The sequence below is a fragment of the Bufo bufo genome, chromosome 3 (assembly GCF_905171765.1).
Source record: "Bufo bufo chromosome 3, aBufBuf1.1, whole genome shotgun sequence".
In the NCBI taxonomy this organism is placed as follows: domain Eukaryota; kingdom Metazoa; phylum Chordata; class Amphibia; order Anura; family Bufonidae; genus Bufo; species Bufo bufo.
The window spans coordinates 427,501,910-427,525,802 of NC_053391.1; the positions used below are offsets into that span (position 1 = coordinate 427,501,910).

General features: G+C 40.6%; 1 protein-coding gene across 1 annotated transcript in view; it reads left to right on the plus strand.

The window, feature by feature from the left end:
* Window positions 1-23,893, plus strand: part of CFAP47 (cilia and flagella associated protein 47) — a 572,366-nt gene that overhangs the window by 73,848 nt on the left and 474,625 nt on the right. Inside the window, exons 17-22 of the mRNA XM_040424993.1 lie at window positions 13,595-13,722; window positions 13,858-13,980; window positions 14,789-14,920; window positions 15,423-15,500; window positions 16,928-17,072; window positions 18,186-18,280. Coding sequence (XP_040280927.1) covers window positions 13,595-13,722; window positions 13,858-13,980; window positions 14,789-14,920; window positions 15,423-15,500; window positions 16,928-17,072; window positions 18,186-18,280 — 701 coding nt within the window. The remainder of the gene's footprint in view (window positions 1-13,594; window positions 13,723-13,857; window positions 13,981-14,788; window positions 14,921-15,422; window positions 15,501-16,927; window positions 17,073-18,185; window positions 18,281-23,893) is intronic.

Consider the following 23,893-nt stretch of genomic DNA (forward strand, 5'->3'; position numbering starts at 1 on the left):
TGGGTCCGCAATTCCGTTCTGCAAAATGCGGAACAGAATTGCGGACGTGTGAATGGGGCCGCAGGTTAGCCACTTGTTAGGTAGTTAGCGCCCACCGCACCGCAGTCACTGATTAGTCGCTGATTAGCGTCATCGCTGTCGCTAATCAGCACTAGTACTATATAGTATCTGTAAGTGATCAAGACTGATCGCAATCAGATCTATATCAGTACATTAGGGTCACCTTAGGCTCTACAAAAAACGCAGTGTTCGCCCGATCAGGCCTGATCTTGTGCGCACACTTGCGTTCAGTCCGCCCCACCGCAGTGACAGAACTGTTTTTTTTTCTGATCACTGCAAAAACACCGTAAAATCGCTGCGGCGCTATAAAGATCACTTTTGAGTTTTTTGGATCTTTATTAGCGATCGCAGCTTTTTTTTTTTGCACATTTTTTGGCAGAGATTTTTTCATCCACATTGATCGATGCGAATGAAGAAATCTGTGCCGTTCATTTTTTCTTTCAGCCCAGAGGCTGAACGAAAAAAATAAATCTCATTACCTGTATGCTCAATATAAGGCCTCATGCACACGACCGTGCCGTTTTTTGCGGTCCGCAAACCGCGGATGCGCAAAAAACGGAAGGCGCCCAGCAATATAAATGCCTATTCTTGTCCGCAAAGCGCGGATAAGAATAGGACATGTTATATTTTTTTAGCAGGGCCGCGGAACGGAGCCACGGATGCAGACAGCACACGGAGTGCTGTCCGCATCTTTTGCAGCCCCATTGAAATGAATGGGTCCGCAGCTGAGCCGCCAAAACGGCGGCTCGGATGCGGACCCAAACAACGGTCGTGTGCATGAGGCCTAAGGAGAATAGCAGAAACTCCTAATGCTGGCCATACATGTAATGATTGCGGAGACCCTCAAATGCCAGGGCAGTACAAACACCCCACAAATGACCCCATTTTGGAAAGAAGACACCCCAAGGTATTCGCTGAGGGGCATATTGAGTCCATGAAAGATTGAACTTTTTGTCACAAGTTAGCGGAAAGGGAGACTTTGTGAGAAAAAAACAAAAAAAATCAATTTCCGCTAACTTGTGCCAAAAAAATAAATCTTCTATGAACTCGCCATGCCCCTCACGGAATACCTTGGGGTGTCTTCTTTCCAAAATGGGGTCACATGTGGGGTATTTATACTGCCCTGGCATTTTAGGGGCCCTAAAGCGTGAGAAGAAGTCTGGAATCCAAATGCCTAAAAATACCCTCCTAAAAGGTACTCTTTGGACTTTCGGCCCCTTTGCGCATCTTGGCTGCAAAAAAGTGTCACACATGTGGTAACGCCGTACTCAGGAGAAGTAGGGCAATGTGTTTTGGGGTGTCTTTTTTACATATACCCATGCTGGGTGAGAGAAATATCTCTGTAAATTGACAACTTTGTATACAAAAATGGGAAAAGTTGTCATTTACAGAGATATTTCTCTCACCCAGCATGGGTATATGTAAAAATACACCCCAAAACGCATTGCCCTACTTCTTCTGAGTACGGCGATACCACATGTGTGACACTTTTTTGCAGCCTAGGTGCGCAAAGGGGCCCAAATTCCAATGAGTACTTTTAGGTTTTCACAGGGAATTTTTTACGCATTTGGATTCCAAACTACTTCTCACGCTTTAGGTCCCCTAAAATGCCAGGGCAGTATAAATACCCCACAAGTGTGGTATAGCCATACTCAGGACAAGTAGGGCAATGTGTTTTGGGGTGTATTTTTACATATACCCATGCTGGGTGAGAGAAATATCTCTGTAAAATGACAACTTTGTATAAAAAAAATGGGAAAAGTTGTCTTTTACAGAGATATATATCTCACCCAGCATGGGTATATGTAAAAATACACCCCAAAACACAGTGACCCCATTTTGGAAAGAAGACACCCCAAGGTATTTCGTGAGGGGCATGGCGAGTTCATGTAAAATTTTATTTTTGTCACAAGTTAGTGGAATATGAGACTTTGTAAGAAAAAAATTTAATAAATCATTTTCCGCTAACTTGTGCCAAAAAAAATAATATTCTAGGAACTCGCCATGCCCCTTATGGAATACCTTGGGGTGTCTTCTTTCCAAAATGGGGTCACTTGTGGGGTATTTATACTGCCCTGGCATTTTAGGGGCCCTAAAGTGTGAGAAGTAGTTTGGAATCCAAATGTGTAAAAAATGCCCTGTGAAATCCTAAAGATACTCATTGGAATTTGGCCCCTATGTGCACCTTGGCTGCAAAAAAGTGTCACACATGTGGTATCGCCATACTCAGGACAAGTAGGGCAATGTGTTTTGGGGTGTATTTTTACATATACCCATGCTGGGTGAGAGAAATATCTCTGTAAAATGACAACTTTGTATAAAAAAAATGGGAAAAGTTGTCTTTTACAGAGATATATATCTCACCCAGCATGGGTATATGTAAAAATACACCCCAAAACACAGTGACCCCATTTTGGAAAGAAGACACCCCAAGGTATTTCGTGAGGGGCATGGCGAGTTCATGTAAAATTTAATTTTTTTGTCACAAGTTAGTGGAATTTGAGACTTTGTAAGAAAAAAAAAATAAAAAATTAAAAATAATCATTTTCCGCTAACTTGTGACAAAAAATAAAAACTTCCATGAACTCACTATGCCCATCAGCGAATACCTTAGGGTGTCTACTTTCCGAAATGGGGTCATTTGTGGGGTGTTTCTACTGTCTGGGCATTGTAGAACCTCAGGAAACACGACAGGTGCTCAGAAAGTCAAAGTGCGTAAATTAATTTTTTTGCACCATAGTTTGTAAACGCTATAACTTTTACCCAAACCAATAAATATACACTTATTGCATTTTTTTTTATCAAAGACATTTAGAACAATAAATTTAGAGAAAAATGTATATAGAAATGTAGTTTTATTTTAAAACTTTTACGATAGAAAGTGAAAAATGTCATTTTTTTGCAAAAATTTCGGTCAATTTTGATTAATATCAAAAAAAGTTAAAATGGCAGCAGCAATGAAATACCACCAAATGAAAGCTCTATTAGTGAGACGAAAAGGAGGTAAAATTCATTTGGGTGGTAAGTTGTATGACCGAGCAATAAACCGTGAAAGTAGTGTAGTGCAGAATTGTAAAAAGTGGTCTGGTCATTAAGGGGGTTTAAGCTAGGGGAGCTGAGGTGGTTAAAATTAGAATATTGTGAAAAGGTTCAATATTCTAGGCTCTGTGTCACACTCTAGTCAGCTAATTAATCCATACCCCCTGAGCAAAGGGTACCTGAGATTGTGACTTTGGGGTTTCATAAACTGTAAGCCATAATCATCCAGATATAGCAAAGGCTTGAAATATCTCGCTTTGCATGTAATGAGTCTATCTCATATGTTTGTTTCACATTTTAAGTTGCATTACTGAAATAAATTAACTTTGCACGATATTCTAATTTTTCGAGTTTCACCTGTGTGTGTGTATATATATATATATATATATATATATATATATACAGTACAGACCAAAAGTTTGGACACACCTTCTCATTCAAAGAGTTTTCTTTATTGTCATGACTATGAAAATTGTAGATTCACACTGAAGGCATCAAAACTATGAATTAACACATGTGGAATTATATACATAACAAACAAGTGTGAAACAACTGAAAATATGTCATATTCTAGGTTCTTCAAAGTAGCCACCTTTTGCTTGGATTACTGCTTTGCACACTCTTGGCATTCTCTTGATGAGCTTCAAGAGGTAGTCCCCTGAAATGGTTTTCACTTCACAGGTGTGCCCTGTCAGGTTTAATAAGTGGGATTTCTTGCCTTATAAATGGGGTTGGGACCATCAGTTGCGTTGAGGAGAAGTCAGGTGGATACACAGCTGATAGTCCTACTGAATAGACTGTTAGAATTGGTATTATGGCAAGAAAAAAGCAGCTAAGTAAAGAAAAACGAGTGGCCATCATTACTTTAAGAAATGAAGGTCAGTCAGTCAGCTGAAAAATTGGGAAAACTTTAAAAGTAAGGGCTATTTGACCATGAAGGAGAGTGATGGGGTGCTGCACCAGATGACCTGGCCTCCACAGTCACCGGACCTGAACCCAATCGAGATGGTTTGGGGTGAGCTGGACCGCAGAGTGAAGGCAAGAGGGCCAACAAGTGCTAAGCATCTCTGGGAACTCCTTCAAGACTGTTGGAAGACCATTTCAGGGGACTACCTCTTGAAGCTCATCAAGAGAATGCCAAGAGTGTGCAAAGCAGTAATCCAAGCAAAAGGTGGCTACTTTGAAGAACCTACAATATGACATATTTTCAGTTGTTTCACACTTGTTTGTTATGTATATAATTCCACATGTGTTAATTCATAGTTTTGATGCCTTCATAGTCATGAAAATAAAGAAAACTCTTTGAATGAGAAGATGTGTCCAAACCTTTGGTCTGTACTGTATATATATATATATATATATATATATATATACTGCTCAAAAAAATAAAGGGAACACTTAAACAACACAATGTAACTCCAAGTCAATCACACTTCTGTGAAATCAAACTGTCCACTTAGGAAGCAACACTGAGTGACAATCAATTTCACATGCTGTTGTGCAAATGGGATAGACAACAGGTGGAAATTATAGGCAATTAGCAAGACACCCCCAATAAAGGAGTGGTTCTGCAGACCACTTCTCAGTTCCTATGCTTCCTGGCTGATGTTTTGGTCACTTTTGAATGCTGGCGGTGCTTTCACTCTAGTGGTAGCATAAGACGGAGTCTACAACCCACACAAGTGGCTCAGGTAGTGCAGCTTATCCAGGATGGCACATCAATGCGAGCTATGGCAAGAAGGTTTACTGTGTCTGTCAGCGTAGTGTCCAGAGCATGGAGGCGCTACCAGGAGACAGGCCAGTACATCAGGAGACGTGGAGGAGGCCGTAGGAGGGCAACAACCCAGCAGCAGGACCGCTACCTCCGCCTTTGTGCAAGGAGGAACAGGAGGAGCACTGCCAGAGCCCTGCAAAATGACCTCCAGCAGGCCACAAATGTGCATGTGTCTGCTCAAACGGTCAGAAACAGACTCCATGGGGGTGATATGAGGGCCCGATGTCCACAGGTGGGGGTTGTGCTTACAGCCCAACACCGTGCAGGACGTTTGGCATTTGCCAGAGAACACCAAGATTGGCAAATTCGCCAATGGCGCCCTGTGCTCTTCACAGATGAAAGCAGGTTCACACTGAGCACATGTGACAGACGTGACAGAGTCTTGAGACGCCGTGGAGAACGCTCTGCTGCCTGCAACATCCTCCAGCATGACCGGTTTGGCATTGGGTCAGTAATCGTGTGGGGTGGCATTTCTTTGGAGGGCCGCACAGCCCTCCATGTGCTCGCCAGAGGTAGCCTGACTGCCATTAGGTACCGAGATGAGATCCTCAGACCCCTTGTGAGACCATATGCTGGTGCGGTTGGCCCTGGGTTCCTCCTAATGCAAGACAATGCTAGACCTCATGTGGCTGGAGTGTGTCAGCAGTTCCTGCAAGACGAAGGCATTGATGCTATGGACTGGCCCGCCCGTTCCCCAGACCTGAATCCAATTGAGCACATCTGGGACATCATGTCTCGCTCTATCCACCAACGTCACGTTGCACCACAGACTGTCCAGGAGTTGGCAGATGCTTTAGTCCAGGTCTGGGAGGAGATCCCTCAGGAGACCGTCCGCCACCTCATCAGGAGCATGCACAGGCGTTGTAGGGAGGTCATACAGGCACGTGGAGGCCACACACACTACTGAGCCTCATTTTGACTTGTTTTAAGGACATTACATCAAAGTTGGATCAGCCTGTAGTGTGTTTTTCCACTTTAATTTTGAGTGTGACTCCAAATGCAGACCTCCATGGGTTGAAAAATTTGATTTCCATTTTTTTATTTTTGCGTGATTTTGTTGTCAGCACATTCAACTATGTAAAGAACAAAGTATTTCAGAAGAATATTTAATTAATTCAGATCTAGGATGTGTTATTTTTGTGTTCCCTTTATTTTTTTGAGCATTGTATATATAACTCTGATATTCTCATTTACAGAAGTACACATTTTGCATACTGTATCATTGTTCTAGTTTTATTAACATATGGTATCATATTTTATCGCCTGCTGCGAGTTACACACGAAATTATACGTCTCCATATTCCATATGTTTTATTGGGCTTTAAAATGTGCATTTTTAGTGTCCTTTTGCATAAAGCTCGAGGGAAAAAAAAACAAAACTCTAGCATACAATTCAATATGAAAACAACATTTCCACATAAGCAGAGAATATGTAATTTAAAGTGGGCATCTAGTTATGTAAATTGCAAGTGGAGGCGCAGCTACTCAGCAATGATCTATGAACACACCTGCAGAAAGAGACAGGTAGATGCGTACCACAGGCTAGCACAGGTGGGGGGAAGGATCCGCAATGCCCTTTAAGACAATGGATAATCAAATTCTGGTATATACGGTAAATGGTCCCAAAATGCCACATGTTTTCTGGATCACATACAAGCTGGAATACATCTGGAAAGCTATGCTATACTTTTAAATATACCTCAAGCTCACAACCTTATCATGGCTGAGATGTTTGGAGCCATAGCATTGTTCCCATAACGATGTATGGGGTCTCCCTATGGAGGCATATGGGTTTTGTTTTTTCCGCTAGATGCTATACAGATCTGATAGAAGCTTTGGCATGCTCCATCGAGTACCATGTATATGTACAGTAAGTATTCTTCCCTAGTAAGATCTGATAGAAGCTTTGGCATGCTCCATCGAGTACCATTTATATGTACAGTAAGTATTCTTCCCTAGTAAGATCTGATATAAGCCTTGGCATGCTCCATCGAGTACCATGTATATGTACAGTAAGTATTCTTCCCTAGTAAGTTCTGATAGAAGCCTTGGCATGCTCCATTGAGTACCATGTATATGTACAGTAGGTATTCTTCCCTAGTAAGATCTGATAGAAGCTTTGGCATGCTCCATCGAGTACCATGTATATGTACAGTAAGTATTCTTCCCTAGTAAGATCTGATAGAAGCCTTAGCATGCTCCATCGAGTACCATGTATATGTACAGTAGGTATTCTTCCCTAGTAAGATCTGATAGAAGCCTTGGCATGCTCCATTGAGTACCATGTATATGTACAGTAAGTATTCTTCCCTAGTAAGATCTGATAGAAGCCTTGGCATGCTCCATTGAGTACCATGTATATGTACAGTAGGTATTCTTCCCTAGTAAGATCTGATAGAAGCCTTGGCATGCTCCATCGAGTACCATGTATATGTACAGTAGGTATTCTTCCCTAGTAAGATCTGATAGAAGCCTTGGCATGCTCCATTGAGTACCATGTATATGTACAGTAAGTATTCTTCCCTAGTAAGATCTGATAGAAGCCTTGGCATGCTCCATTAGTACCATGTATATGTACAGTAGGTATTCTTCCCTAGTAAGATCTGATAGAAGCCTTGGCATGCTCCATTGAGTACCATGTATATGTACAGTAAGTATTCTTCCCTAGTAAGATCTGATAGAAGCCTTGGCATGCTCCATTGAGTACCATGTATATGTACAGTAGGTATTCTTCCCTAGTAAGATCTGATAGAAGCCTTGGCATGCTCCATTGAATACCATGTATATGTACAGTAGGTATTCTTCCCTAGTAAGATCTGATAGAAGCCTTGGCATGCTCCATTAGTACCATGTATATGTACAGTAGGTATTCTTCCCTAGTAAGATCTGATAGAAGCCTTGGCATGCTCCATTGAGTACCATGTATATGTACAGTAAGTATTCTTCCCTAGTAAGATCTGATAGAAGCCTTGGCATGCTCCATTGAGTACCATGTATATGTACAGTAGGTATTCTTCCCTAGTAAGATCTGATAGAAGCCTTGGCATGCTCCATTGAATACCATGTATATGTACAGTAGGTATTCTTCCCTAGTAAGATCTGATAGAAGCCTTGGCATGCTCCATCGAGTACCATGTATATGTACAGTAGGTATTCTTCCCTAGTAAGATCTGATAGAAGCCTTGGCATGCTCCATTGAGTACCATGTATATGTACAGTAGGTATTCTTCCCTAGTAAGATCTGATAGAAGCCTTGGCATGCTCCATTGAGTACCATGTATATGTACAGTAAGTATTCTTCCCTAGTAAGATCTGATAGAAGCCTTGGCATGCTCCATTGAGTACCATGTATATGTACAGTAGGTATTCTTCCCTAGTAAGATCTGATAGAAGCCTTGGCATGCTCCATTGAATACCATGTATATGTACAGTAGGTATTCTTCCCTAGTAAGATCTGATAGAAGCCTTGGCATGCTCCATCGAGTACCATGTATATGTACAGTAGGTATTCTTCCCTAGTAAGATCTGATAGAAGCCTTGGCATGCTCCATTGAGTACCATGTATATGTACAGTAGGTATTCTTCCCTAGTAAGATCTGATAGAAGCCTTGGCATGCTCCATCGAGTACCATGTATATGTACAGTAGGTATTCTTCCCTAGTAAGATCTGATAGAAGCCTTGGCATGCTCCATTGAGTACCATGTATATGTACAGTAGATATTCTTCCCTAGTAAGATCTGATAGAAGCCTTGGCATGCTCCATCGAGTACCATGTATATGTACAGTAAGTATTCTTCCCTAGTAAGATCTGATAGAAGCCTTGGCATGCTCCATTGAGTACCATGTATATGTACAGTAGATATTCTTCCCTAGTAAGATCTGATAGAAGCCTTGGCATGCTCCATTGAATACCATGTATATGTACAGTAGGTATTCTTCCCTAGTAAGATCTGATAGAAGCCTTGGCATGCTCCATTGAATACCATGTATATGTACAGTAGGTATTCTTCCCTAGTAAGATCTGATAGAAGCCTTGGCATGCTCCATCGAGTACCATGTATATGTACAGTAGGCAGGGCCGTCTTTAATATTGATTGGACGCTGGGCAAAAATTTACAAACCGGATTCCAAAAAAGTTGGGACACTATACAAATCGTGAATAAAAACTGAATGCAATGATGTGGAGGTGCCAACTTCTAATATTTTATTCAGAATAGAACATAAATCACGGAACAAAAGTTTAAACTGAGAAAATGTACCATTTTAAGGGAAAAATATGTTGAATCAGAATTTCATGGTGTCAACAAATCCCCAAAAAGTTGGGACAAGGCCATTTTCACCACTGTGTGGCATCTCCCCTTCTTCTTACAACACTCAACAGACGTCTGGGGACCGAGGAGACCAGTTTCTCAAGTTTAGAAATAGGAATGCTCTCCCATTCTTGTCTAATACAGGCCTCTAACTGTTCAATCGTCTTGGGCCTTCTTTGTTGCACCTTCCTCTTTATGATGCGCCAAATGTTCTCTATAGGTGAAAGATCTGGACTGCAGACTGGCCATTTCAGTACCCGGATCCTTCTCCTACGCAGCCATGATGTTGTGATTGATGCAGAATGTGGTCTGGCATTATCTTGTTGAAAAATGCAGGGTCTTCCCTGAAAGAGATGACGTCTGGATGGGAGCATATGTTGTTCTAGAACCTGAATATATTTTTCTGCATTGATGGTGCCTTTCCAGACATGCAAGCTGCCCATGCCACACGCACTCATGCAACCCCATACCATCAGAGATGCAGGCTTCTGAACTGAGCGTTGATAACAACTTGGGTTGTCCTTGTCCTCTTTGGTCCGAATGACATGGCGTCCCAGATTTCCAAAAAGAACTTCGAATCGTGACTCGTCTGACCACAGAACAGTCTTCCATTTTGCCGCACTCCATTTTAAATGATCCCTGGCCCAGTGAAAACGCCTGAGCTTGTGGATCTTGCTTAGAAATGGCTTCTTCTTTGCACTGTAGAGTTTCAGCTGGCAACGGCGGATGGCACGGTGGATTGTGTTCACTGTCAATGGTTTCTGGAAGTATTCCTGAGCCCATTCTGTGATTTCCTTTACAGTAGCATTCCTGTTTGTGGTGCAGTGTCGTTTTCTGTTGCCTTCAATAATGCACCTTTTAAGTAGTCCCATTTCTCCTGGACTCCATGTAATCCGTTCCAGTCTGATAAGGACTCATTTATGACTAATTTCATTTTTGAAAAGTCTGTTTTTCTAAAATCTAAAACTTTTGTTTTTGTGTGGTGGGACTCTTTCACAGTTCTTATATTAAACCACACTGACTGGTGATCACTAGATCCCAAGGTTTCGCCTACAATGACATCATATACCGAAACGGGGATTCGGTATATGATGTCATTGTAGGCGAAACCTTGGGATCTAGTGATCACCAGTCAGTGTGGTTTAATATAAGAACTGTGAAAGAGTCCCACCACACAAAAACAAAAGTTTTAGATTTTAGAAAAACAGACTTTTCAAAAATGAAATTAGTCATAAATGAGTCCTTATCAGACTGGAACGGATTACATGGAGTCCAGGAGAAATGGGACTACTTAAAAGGTGCATTATTGAAGGCAACAGAAAATTGCATTAGACTCGTCAGTAAAAGCAAAAAAAGGAGGAGACCAATGTGGTACTCAGCAGAAGTGGCCCAAATCATTAAAAATAAAAAGCTAGCATTTTGTAATTATAAAAAAAAACAGAGCAATGAAGATAAGGAAATCTACAAGATTAGGCAGAGAGAGGCCAAGCAAGTTATAAGAACTTCTAAAGCGCAGGCAGAAGAAAAACTAGCTCAGTCTATGAAAAAAGGGGATAAGACATTCTTCAGATATATAAATGAAAAAAGGAAATTAAAACAAGGAATAACTAAATTAAAAACAAAGGACGGAAGGTATGTAGAAGAGAATAAAGGGCTAGCCGACTGCCTTAATGAATACTTCTGTTCAGTTTTTACAAAAGAAAAAGGAGAAGGACCTCCACTAGAAAGAATGACTATTAAATCGTTTGATGCATGTATCTTTACAGAGGAAGATGTTCTAAGTTTGCTGTCTAAGGTGAAGACAGATAAGTCACAGGGGCCTGATGAGATACACCCAAAATTATTAAAAGAGCTTAGTGGTGAGCTGGCAAAACCGTTAACAGATTTATTTAACCAATCATTAGTAACAGGAGTCATCCCGGAAGATTGGAAATTGGCAAATGTCGTGCCCATTCACAAGAAAGGTAGTAGGGAGGAATCGAGCAACTATAGACCAGTGAGTCTGACATCAATAGTAGGCAAATTAATGTAAACCCTATTAAAGGATAGTATTGTGGAACATCTAAAATCCCATGGATTGCAAGATGAAAAACAACATGGGTTTACTTCAGGGAGATCATGTCAAACAAATCTTATAGATTTTTTTGACTGGGTGAATAAAATAATAGACGGTGGAGGTGCAGTAGACATCGCATATCTAGATTTTAGTAAGGCTTTTGACACTGTCCCACATAGAAGACTTATCAATAAACTGCAGTCATTGAGCATGGACTCCCATATTGTTGAGTGGATTAGGCAGTGGCTGAGTGACAGACAACAGAGGGTTGTAGTCAATGGAGAACATTCAAAACAAGGTAATGTTACCAGTGGGGTTCCACAGGGATCTGTACTGGGACCGATTTTGTTTAATATCTTCATAAGTGATATTGCAAAAGGCCTCGCTGGTAAGGTTTGTCTTTTTGCTGATGACACAAAGATATGTAACAGGGTTGATGTTCCTGGAGGGAAACGCCAAATGGAAAAGGATTTAGGAAAACTAGAAGAATGGTCAGAACTCTGGAAACTGAAATTTAATGTGGATAAGTGCAAGATAATGCACCTGGGGCGTAAAAACCCAAGGGCAGAATATAGAATATTTGACACAGTCCTGACCTCAGTATCTGAGGAAAGGGATTTAGGAGTAATTATTTCAGAAGACTTAAAGGTGGGAAGACAATGTAATAGAGCAGCACGAAATGCCAGCAGAATGCTTGGATGTATAGGGAGAGGTATAAGCAGTAGAAAGAGTGAAGTGCTTATGCCGCTGTACAGAACACTGGTGAGACCTCACTTGGAGTATTGTGCGCAGTACTGGAGGCCATATCTCCAGAAGGATATAGATACTCTAGAGAGAGTTCAGAGAAGAGCTACTAAACTAGTACATGGATTGCAGGATAAAACTTACCAGGAAAGGTTAAAGGACCTTAATATGTATAGCTTGGAAGAAAGAAGAGACAGAGGGGATATGATAGAAACTTTTAAATACATAAAGGGAATCAACTCGGTAAAGGAAGAGAGCATATTTAAAAGAAGAAAAACTACCACAAGAGGACACAGTTTTAAATTAGAGGGGCAAAGGTTTAAAAGTAATATAAGGAAGTATTACTTTACTGAGAGAGTAGTGCATGCATGGAATAGCCTTCCTGCAGAAGTGGTAGCTGCAAATACAGTGAAGGGGTTTAAGCATGCATGGGATAGGCATAAGGCCATCCTTCATATAAGTTAGGGCCGGGGGCTATCCATAGTATTCAGTATATTGGGCAGACTAGATGGGCCAAATGGTTCTTATCTGCCGACACATTCTATGTTTCTATGTTTAAGGGCCTGGAGATCACGGGCATCCAGTATGGTTTTACGGCCTTGACCCTTACGCACAGAGATTGTTCCAGATTCTCTGAATCTTCGGATGATGTTATGCACTGTTAATGATGATAGATGCAAAGTCTTTGCAATTTTTTGCTGGGTAACACCTTTCTGATATTGCTCCACTATCTTTCTGCGCAACATTGTGGGAATTGGTGATCCTCTACCCATCTTGGCTTCTGAGAGACACTGCCACTCTGAGAAGCTCTTTTTATACCCAATCATGTTGCCAATTGACCTAATTAGTGTTAATTGGTCTTCCAGCTCTTCGTTATGCTCAAATTTACTTTTTCCAGCCTCTTATTGCTACTTGTCCCAACTTTTTGGGGATTTGTTGACACCGTGAAAATTGGAATCAACGTATTTTTCCTTTAAAATTATACATTTACTCGATTTAAACGTTTCATCTGTCATCTAAGTTCTATTACAAATAAAATATTGACATTTGCCATCTCCACATCATTGCATTCAGTTTTTATTCACAATTTGTTTAGTGTCCCAACTTTTTTGGAATCCGGTTTGTATAAAAACTGGCAGAAAATGTCTTTGTTGCCCATAGATACCTGTGAACTGTGTTGCTATGGGCATAAAATCCACTTCAGTATAAAACTGTTAAAAATAGTACTAAGAAAAAGAACATCTGTACTCACATAGATAATGGATCATTTTCTATATCCGAAGTGGGAATAGCCAGTTCACTGGAAGCATTTTTCTTTAATTTTAGTTCTAAACAAAAAAACAAACCTGTATGAACATTTGGTTGATATGTGTAATGCTGTATAAGGCTGTAGAGGCAAATTGAATAAATGGTCTATCTTCTTTAGAAATGTGCATTGTAAAGCTGGGCTCTGGAGAGTATCATCGTGGATGCTCTCATTTGGTGCTTAGAAAGATTCTGTTTTTATATATATATATATATATATATATATATTTTTTTTCCAGTGCTTTATTTTGTAGTTTAAAGGTAATCTGGATTATATTCCATTTTATTTGATTGATTCCTTTTAGGCATCGTTGATGCTTATGAAGACCTTGAATGTGAAGTTGTATGGCATCCAGGATTCAGCTCACCAGACGTTGGGGAATTAAATTTGTGTGTACAGCGAAGTACACACAAGCTCAAATGCATTGCAGAGGTAAATAAGCCCTGCCGCCATGTATTGTCTGTTTACTTGCAGAAAAATAAAATAGATTGCCAGAATATGGCAAGTCAAAAATTTCAGGTTATATAATCGCAAATGGTAGCCTGATGACACTTCCTTATTTTTTAGCTTGGATCCACAAATGTCCAGTTTACTGAACAAAGGATTCTTTTCCATCGTGCTCCGCTTGGACTATCAACCATTAAGACGGCGATTATTCAGAACACTGGAGCAAACCATGCATACTTTCAGGTAACCGCTAAACCTGTTCAGGTGTGCATCCAAACTGTTATCACATCATGTAATTCAGGCCTTGCCCTCATTTTGTAAATATATATATATACACACACACACCATATTTTTCACCCTATAAGACGCACCTGTCCATAAGACGCACGTAGGTTTTAGAGTAGGAAAATAAGAACAAAAAATATGGAACAGTACCAGATAACTGTTATTGCCCCACCAAAACCAGAAACCTTCAGAAACCTTGAAGACCTACGGTCACTGAACAAGTCCAAATCAGTAATGAGGTAGAATTGTAAAGCAGTCATCCCCATTTCCAACCTTTAACTGAGCAATTACCTGTAACTGACATAAAGACTACACTAAGCATAAGGGCTCTTTCACACAAGCGGATGCCGTGCGGGTAATCCGCTGCGTGAAAGAGTGCCAAGCCCCGTTCCGGACAGCAGAGACATGATTGATAATGCTCTGTGCCTCTCTGTGACCTTTTTACTACAAAATCACGGTGACAACTTTATCTCACGTTAATTTTATAGTAAAAAGTTTACAGAGAGGCATGGTGCATTATCAATCATGTTAATGCTCCGTGTCTCTGCTGTCCGGAGTGGGGCTTGGCACTCTTTCACGCAGCAGATTACCCGCACGGCATCCGCTCGTGTGAAAGATCCCTAACTGTTAAAATAAGTAAAAAATGCTATTTTATATATCCTGTATACAATCAATACACACCATTGCTGTATATCACATTCATATAGCAACACTGCATGATAAGGCCAGTTCCAACATATTCTTTGCTCTTTCTTTTCTCCCACAGGTTGTAGATATTAGTCCATTGCCTGGAATGACAATTACTCCTTCACAAGGAGTAGTCCCTGTTGGAGGCCACGCTGCTCTCACAATCTTCTTCACACCAAGGGCAGTCATTAAGTTTGACACTAGAATTGAAGTAAGTATGTAATGCAACCTTTCAAAAGGCAATAAAAATGCAGCATATGATGCTGGTAAATGTATGAGCCCAATGTATTTCCTCCTTTCTTTTTCTTTTTTTACACAATGGATCCAAAAGGATTAGACAACTGATCCGTTAGATGCAAGTCATTGTTCCTTCCATACAAATAGGAGATGTTTCTTTGTACCCAAATTAATTCTGATTTTATAGTAATAGGCATTGTTCCAATCACATAAAAACCAATGGGGATCTGTTCAACTACAAACATTTTATATTCAGTAGTGATATCAGTGACCACAGTCTCTGTACTGCGCTGAGTAATATGTAGGTGCTATATAAATGAACAAAATAAATATTTACAATATTAAGTATGTAACTATTTTATATGATATAGCTAAGTAGTAACCAACATCAGCATGTTGTAAAATTCTGACATTTATTTCCAGGGTTTTTTGTTATGTTGCGAGTTGATGGCAAAATGTATATTCTTCCTTGTCAGGTATCAGTTCGTAACGCAAAGACTCTAGCACTGAGAATTGGAGGATCGGTTGTGCCACCAGAAGTAGACATTTCTGTTGTAAGTAGATTTACCTCAATTTGTCTTGTGACATGTATTGGATATTAACAAAAATCCCATCAGACATCTCTTATTGTTTGAGCTACTAATAATGTGTGCATTGTACCAAAACAAGTGTATAAAATAAAGTCACGCGACGAAGCGCATTTCACACTGACTGCTCAAGACACATAAATGCTTTTGTACATAATTTGGTGTTTGAAGGAATTTAGCTGAAATTGTGTCTGTTCCTCATGGATAACCCTGGGTATTCACCAGTAAAGCATTGTGCATATTTGTAGAACAGTATTATTAACACCTAAATAACATGTCAGGTTGGAAGGGCAATGCTTGTGATGAAATAAGCCCAAGTTAAATGGGATATAATGCTCTGATGGACTTGTAGGTTAAATTTGAAATGTTTGGAATTGTATTGTATACCATATTGTAAGAGAATGTATTTGGATAGATAGAGAGATCCTCAGGATAGATCATCAGTATCTGATCGGTGGAGGTCTGACACCCAGGACCTCTGCCGATCAGCTGCTTGAGAAGGCACCAATGCCCCTGCGAGGGCCGCGGCCTTCTCCATGTTTACCAAGCACAGCATTGTACATTGTATAGCAGCCTGCTATTGGCTGGCCCCCCCCCCCCCTCGCCCCCTGGTCGCCGGATGTTTTGATCCGCATGACAGGGAGATGCAGCAGTGGCCGTGCGGGCATCGGAAGCGACGAGGGTGTCATGGAGCAAAGTAAGTACAACCTGCGTGAGGGGCCTGGGCATTAGAAGGGGCATTATAGGGTTTGGATAACCCCTTTAAGAAACCCATGTTTCCACATATATAGTTCTGCTCTTTAGACTGCATGTCATTTTAATTATTTTTTTATGATATAATCACACATGGAAAGAATCCTATTCCGATGTACAATATAGAACAGATTTTTAGTTGCAGAAATATGTACAACAAATCTGCTGGGTGTGACTATGCCCTTAAAATAGATGCAAATAGTCAACAGATTTTCTTGTAATAAAATCACTTTTTTGACATTTACTGTTAAAGTGCTCACTTTAAAAGTTCAGGTATTTTATTGCAGTTGGAAATATATTTTTTTGCTGTGATTTTGCTAAAAACTCGTTGATAACACTTCAAAACTGGCACGTGAATACAATATTAAAGGTGTTGACCACTTTAGAAGAACTGTTCTGAAATGGCCATAGAGCGCATGCTGTGGCACAATAAATTCACAGCATGCAGCACTGCACTGTTTAGATGGGGCACAGATGGGCAGCTGCGGGACTTGGGCTCAGGTGTGATAAAAGCATGCTGTGAGTTTATTATTGCATGCACTGCATGGCCATTTCATTAATATTCTCCTGAAGTTCCCAACCCCTATGAGGCTGGATTCTAACTTCTGACTGTTCATGTGTAATATGTTTTTGCCTTTCAGAGTTCATTCCTTTTTCCTGGTGTGTATGTGAATTCTACCCAAGCTATACCATTTATGCTTCAGAATAAAGGGGTGGCTCGTGCAAGAGTAGAATTTGATCTTTCAAAATATGAAGATTTTTATTTGACATTCAAAGAAGATGCAGGTACTCTATCTAAGAAGGGGCTTGGTGAGTACTAATACTCATAAGATTATTGGTAATGTTATTACTTATGGAACTGATGTTAGAACCTTTTAACAAGTTGTCCTAAGGATAGGTCTTCAATATATAGAACCTAAAGAACTTTAAAAGGAACCTGACATCTCAGATATGCAATTTTAGCTGCCCACAGAACCTTTTTGATGCACTTATGATGCTCTGGAAGCAGTTCTTGTTGCGTTATTCTAACTAATAAATGTGCTGAAAATGCACTTTTAATCTTCTTCCTGCTGTTTGGATTCTGTTCAAGTCAAGGAGGTTGGTGTTTTACTCCAAGTCAAGATTTCCCTGCCCGACCACGTCTCCTGCAACTTGATTGACGGTCTCTCAAGCAGGGAATGTCATCCCCAGGTCTCATTAGATCCCACACAGGCTCTATCAATTAAGCTGCAGGAGGTGGGCATTGGGAAAGGAAACCTTGACTTCCTTGACCTGATTCATTTCCATACAGCGGGAAGAAGATTAAAAATGCATTTTCAGCACAATTACTAGTTAGAATATTACAACAAGAACTGTGGGCAGTTAAAATTGCATGTCCGAGATGTCAATTTCTCGGTAATGTTGGCCATGTATGGTGTGGGTGTATATGGACTCTCCCTTGATGCCAAATGTTTTAAATTATGGGGAGGGAAGTGCCAAAGAAAGGACCCTCCTTGGGTGCCAAACACCTTAGACACTCCACTGCTCCTTTCCCCATTGAGAACACCAGCCAAGGATAGATATGTATGGATGAATAGCTGTCCTTCTGAAAGCTATCTAAAGTGTATGGTAAGCTATAAATACATAGGGTCAGGTAAGAGTGTCTAGAAATAGACCATCTTGGTGCATTGAAAATTCACCAATTTGAATAGATACAAGTCACAATGTTGCATTGAGGTAGAAGAGTAACTATGAATAAAATAAATACAAGAATCTTTAGATGACTTTAGGATGATATTACTTTTATACACAGTGTATGGTACAGTAAAAACTGATTTAAGGCATCACCCCATTCAGGTGGTACTAGGCATAGAAATCCATTGTATGTTTTGGTCAAAGTACTTACTTTTTCTTTTTTAGCGGTTGAAGTTGACCCACTATATCCTCAGTTATATACTTTGGATTTAGAAGAGAAGGAGGCTCTTGAATGTTCTCTACATTTCAGTCCGAAGGAAGTAAGTTTTGTGAATATACTTTTAAATGCAGTTATATTGAAATAGGTGCAGGAAGCTGACATCTGAGTTCACTTCAGATATTTTTCATGGCCGAACAAATAACTGTCTCTGCTAAGAAATCCATTGACTGTAAAACATATTTCTAATGTTCAGCCTATATTTCAGCTTGCTGGGCATCTTTCATTAATGGGAGTATTACAGGGGTTTTCACCGTGCTAAACTATTGACGGGACTACTTATGGACTGAGGAGAGCAGGACAACCAAAGGTTTTGTACAACGTATAATTATTAGTGTTGTGTGAATATGAACTTTTGCAAGGTGCTGGTCCTTAAAGTGTAACTGTCATATTTTTATTTATTTGATCGTTTATTAGAATTAGGCATGTATACCCAAGTTAGTCTGTCAATGATTGCCAAAAGATCTTTAATTACCTTATAACAGCTTTCATTAATGTCTCCTGTCCCTTTCCACTGGTCCCTTAAAAGATTGCTGCTAGTGCTTTTCTGTCTTCCCTTTAGTGTAAACAGAAGACAGAGGGGCGGTCCTTTAAACTACATGCTTGTATTAGGCTGAGTGAGGAGGCATGTCTTTCTGTAATCGAATTTGATTGGCTGGCAGGAAGCTGCTGGCTACAGCAAGTGTGTATATGTGTGTGAAGAGAGGGAAGGCAGTTTTGGCCTCAAAGAACTGGCAGAGGAGCCATCTTGAGAAGATCCTCATATTGTAGAGGTTCAAACAGCCATAACTAAGTGAAAAGCTCAAGGAAGTGGTATGTGAAGAAACTAAAGATTGCTTTATGCAAAATACTCCACCAGAGGTAACATATCCTAAAAATAGATTTTTTGATGAAAGCATGACAGTTACACTTTAGGTGCACTGGAGGTGGTACTTCACTATGAAGTGCTCTCTGTATTGAGGAGCTTCACAGCACCTCCCTTATGCTTTGAGAGACTGATGTACTGGTCTCCCGGTTGGATGATGTGCCTCACAGGCAGGCACTGTGGAGTAGATTGATGCACAGGAAAGCACCACCTCCAATTTACATAAGGGTCAAAATATGAAAGAAGAAAACTTGATATTTACGTATTCCTGAAACTAAAGCTCCACGAAAGGTATGTTTCTACTGCACTGCCTGGCCCCTACCTATTGCTGTCAACAGTTTAGCATGGTCAAAACTGCGGACAGATTTCCTTTAGGTATAATTCTGCAGGATATACATTAGGTGATTGCATTTATCTCCAGTTTTTATATCTACTATGGTAGGGCTTTAAGGCAACTCCAGAAGAACTGTTCATGGACGTTACACCATGATGTTACACCAATTCAGCTACATATCTAGAGTCTAGATATTTATAGTAGTCCTGTATGCAACTGTATTAAACTGCTAAGTTTTAAGTAGTCGCTGTAGTGTGGAGATACCTAAAAGGTAGACAAGTAGTGATGGATCTCTGTGTTTCCTGTTTAGCAATAATTTTTACTTTTAGTATTAGTTTGATGTCACACACACTAGTGGGCAGTTTGCCCTGTGATATCATAGGAGGTTTTCTTTGCTGCTCTGAAAATGTGTACGTATAATTTTGCTTATGTATCTTTGCGGGCCCTTTTTGACTATACAGGTATATGTCTGGGTGGTCCACATTTAACTCAGCAAGAATGTTCCTGAATGTTCTTGCAAAGATAGCAGTTTTCCGCTAACCAGTGCAGCTGCAGGAATGGGGACCTCAATGTCAGTGACATCCACACACCCGATAGAGAAGGCATATACAGATTAGGATGTGGCAATGGTACTTCCTGCTATGACCCTAGCTATCATGTGATCGCGGGGGGCAAGAGCTGCTGGTTTTTAGCAAACCCAGATAAGCTCTGCAGCAAGGCTCAAAAGCCTATTTATAACTGCAGGGGTCTATATTCCCCTGCAACAGGAGCTAACTTATCAGCTTTAATTACAGGCACAATTAATAATAAAAAAAAAGTAACCAATGTGTGAGAGAGAATCTAAATCGCACATCCTCATTACTATGCTTTTGATACAACAACTGTTTTAAATTTAAGCAAGATAAACAATGGCTATACAGCACTATTATCATAAATTTGCTATGCACTATTAGGAGGCATTAGTATATAGTTTGATCAAAGAGCATAGGCCCACTTACCATGACAAGGTCGTCTCCTTTCAAGTGGGGACCTACTCTAACTATGGCGCGGCGCAGTGCGGCGACCATCGCGCCCCCACACCGCTCCAGCAGGCAATGGGACCCAGTAGCCACACAGCACCCACTGTGCAGAAAAACCACCAAGGCCCTGGGTCCTATTACTCCACCAGCACGGCACAAAAGCAGCGACGGCCACCGTCCAGCACCGCATGTGAACTGGTGCAAAGAGCTCACCTGTTCACAGCCTCTCAGGAACACCAACTGAGATTTGGTAGGAATAAAAAAAAAAAAGTAATATTAAATGCCCACCAAAGGTCTTATATGACCTTATAGGGGGCACAGAGTGTAAAATAAACAAATAAAGACAAAATAAAAAAAATTAACACACGTTACACAGTAGCTTCTAACTACATCTCTGTGACCATAAACTACATATCCCATATATGAAAACGACTGTTATAAAAAAGAGGACAGGATTTTAAAACCTATTTTTGTTGCATTCCGTGCAACGATTTGAAAAACGGTCTATTTTTCCCAATTTTTTATATTTCCTCAGGTATAAAAATAAAAAAATACAAAAATTAATATGACACAAAAATAATGGCCGGCGTATCACTGTAAAAAGGCCCAAAATTATTAACATAACCATTCGCTTATTATATTTAATCTATGATTTGCATTTGTGGTCATCACGATTTACTGGAGAAATGATTGGTGTCATAAGGCCTCATTTATTATTTGTTACCGCTTTTAATTTAGTTCAGCCAAAAATCACCTTTCTGTTTGTAGCCAAAGGGTCATAAACACATTTCTGCATTCATGATTACTTCACATCCACAAGCAATTACAGGTTTGCTTTCACAATGTGTCTAATTTGTCACTAATTAGTTTACATATAATGCAAATTAGGTGGCGAAGACTAAGGAGCCAAAGCCTACAGCAGTGCATTGTGCCATTATTGATTCTGACTCGTGACTCTATATTTTAGTAATTATCCCCAGACAAGACAGCGAAATAATTGTAGATGCAGCAGATGAAAGAAGATGGTGGGGGAGGTTTGTAAAAACTTCTGTGGATAAAACCAGCGATGTGACCAATTGTGGCTGCCATTTCATGAAGGCAGGTTGGAAAATAAAAGATGTAACCTGATTAGCTACAATTTACATGTGTCCCCCTCACATGTTTCTATATAGCTTTTACAGTTCAGACTTTATGCATATTTATGAGATATACATATACACAGTCAAGTCACATTATTATTAGTGTTGATCGAAGCTAAGCATTCCAAGCAGAATTTTAGGAAAACTTCAATTCGCAACAGATTCCTTGCGCTTCATGGTAACAAATCAGTTTCCTAAAATGGTGGCTGCACGTGTTACAAAGTGAAACTTAGTGTAGAGGAGACAAGACTGGAACACAAGATCACCCATAATGCTGTGCAGCCAGCCAATCTGCAGATAGCCATCCCCTGTGATGTCACAGCCCTATAAAACCCTCATCCCGCGCAGTCTCCGCCATTGTCCTGTGAGCTGAGCATAGGGAGAGACGTGGCAAGCACTCATGTACTAGGGACAGTGTTACTGAAAACAATTAATAGAAGAATATTGGAGTGGGAGAGTGCAGTTAGACTTATTCTGCGTCAGATTTATTTATTCCTACATTTACTTATTCCTACGTCAGTCGTAAACTAAAATATATAATTCAATATCAATAAGATGGAAGCCTTTATTATTCCACTGCCAGCATGCCAACCAATACCATCCAGTCTGCACCCCTTAGGGTGACCAGGTCTTAATGATGACCATCCTCATCTTTTGCTGGCTTTACTTCTTCCAAATCATCCTTCAAAGTCTCCATATCCTAGAAAAGTCAGCAAGATGCAGAGAGAGGAGGAGATGGATGTTCCTGATGACATATTCTCATCTATATTAGATGATGTGGAAAAGCAGATGGCAGAAGAAGGGCCCCCTCCTGTAAGGCAGGAGAACACTGGCATTGGAGAAGTGGGTATGCCAGAGCTGATTAATATTCTGTGTTTACTGTCAAACTGCAGAACAGAGGTTGCATCACTTCAGTAAGTGGCATTTATCATGTAGAGAAAGTTAATACGAGCAACTTCCTAATATATTGTTATTATCCTTATTGCTTCCTTTTCTGGCTGGATTAATTTTTCCATCACATTATACACTGCTCGTTTCCATGGTTATGACCACCCTGCAATCCATCAGTGGTGGTCATGCTTGCACAGTATAGGCAAAAGTTTCAGCCTTTATGGTGGCCGGGACAATGGGGGCACACATAGGCTAATGCTTTATCCTATAGTATGCAAGTACGACCACCACTGATGGATTGCAGGGTGGTCATAACCATGGAAACGAGCCGTGTATAATGTGATGGAAAAATAAATCCAGCCAGCAAAGGAAACAATATGGACAATCACAATACATTAGTTAGTGGCTTGTATGAACTTTCTCTACATGATAAATCCAACTTACTGAAGTGAGACAACCCCTTTAAGACCACGTTCCCTTGATCATGGGGGTCCCAGCAGTCAGACCCTTATCACCTGTCGTGTCATAGCTGTTGGACCTTTTCACATTCCCTATCCTTAAAGGTTTTCTTTGGGTGTAAAAAAATAAAAATTAAAAATCTGTCCCAAAATATGTGTCAAACTAAATTAGAAATGCTCGCCTGTTAAAGGGCCTGTGTCCACTTTTCTAGTTATCCTCTATCCACAGGATCGGGGATAACTAAGTCATCCATGGGGGTCAGAACGCTGGAGCCCCCACTGACCCCCCTTCTTGACTGAGTGGCAGGTCGAGCATATGCCCTGCCTCTCCATCCATTATGGGGTCGCTGGAGATGGCAGAGTACAGCGCTGGCTAATTGCAGTGGTGCCAAAGAGAATGAATGGAGCAGCAGGGCGTATGTGTGGCCTGCCACACCATAAAAAGGGGGAACAGGACCCGTTCCTGGTATCAGTGGGGATTTCAGAATCGGACCCCACTATTCATATAGTTATGCCCTATGGTGTGGAGAGGATAACTTGAAAACCTGCAGAACCCCTTTAAATCTTCCACCACTCCACCACCAGTATCTCTTTACATGGCAGCAGTGATGCCTGTAAATACGGAATATCATCAATGCCGCCATGTAAATCATACGTGTCAATACTGGAGAATGTGACGCACTGTGCAGAATTATTCATGCATAAGTCCAACCCCCTTTGCAGGTCACAACCTTTAACAAAGCCCAAGCAAAGGTGCTAGAGGAGCAACGTGAGCAAAGGGCACAAACAGAGGGTCATAAATGAAACAGAGACATTAGGGCCACCTGAGGCAGGCTAATAGAGGGGATCCTGAAGCAGGGGTAACTGGAGAAGAGGGAATATTAGCGGTGCTTTTAGAGTGGGGGCATCTGGAGCTGGGGCACTTATGGGGGTGCACCTAAAGCAGAGGC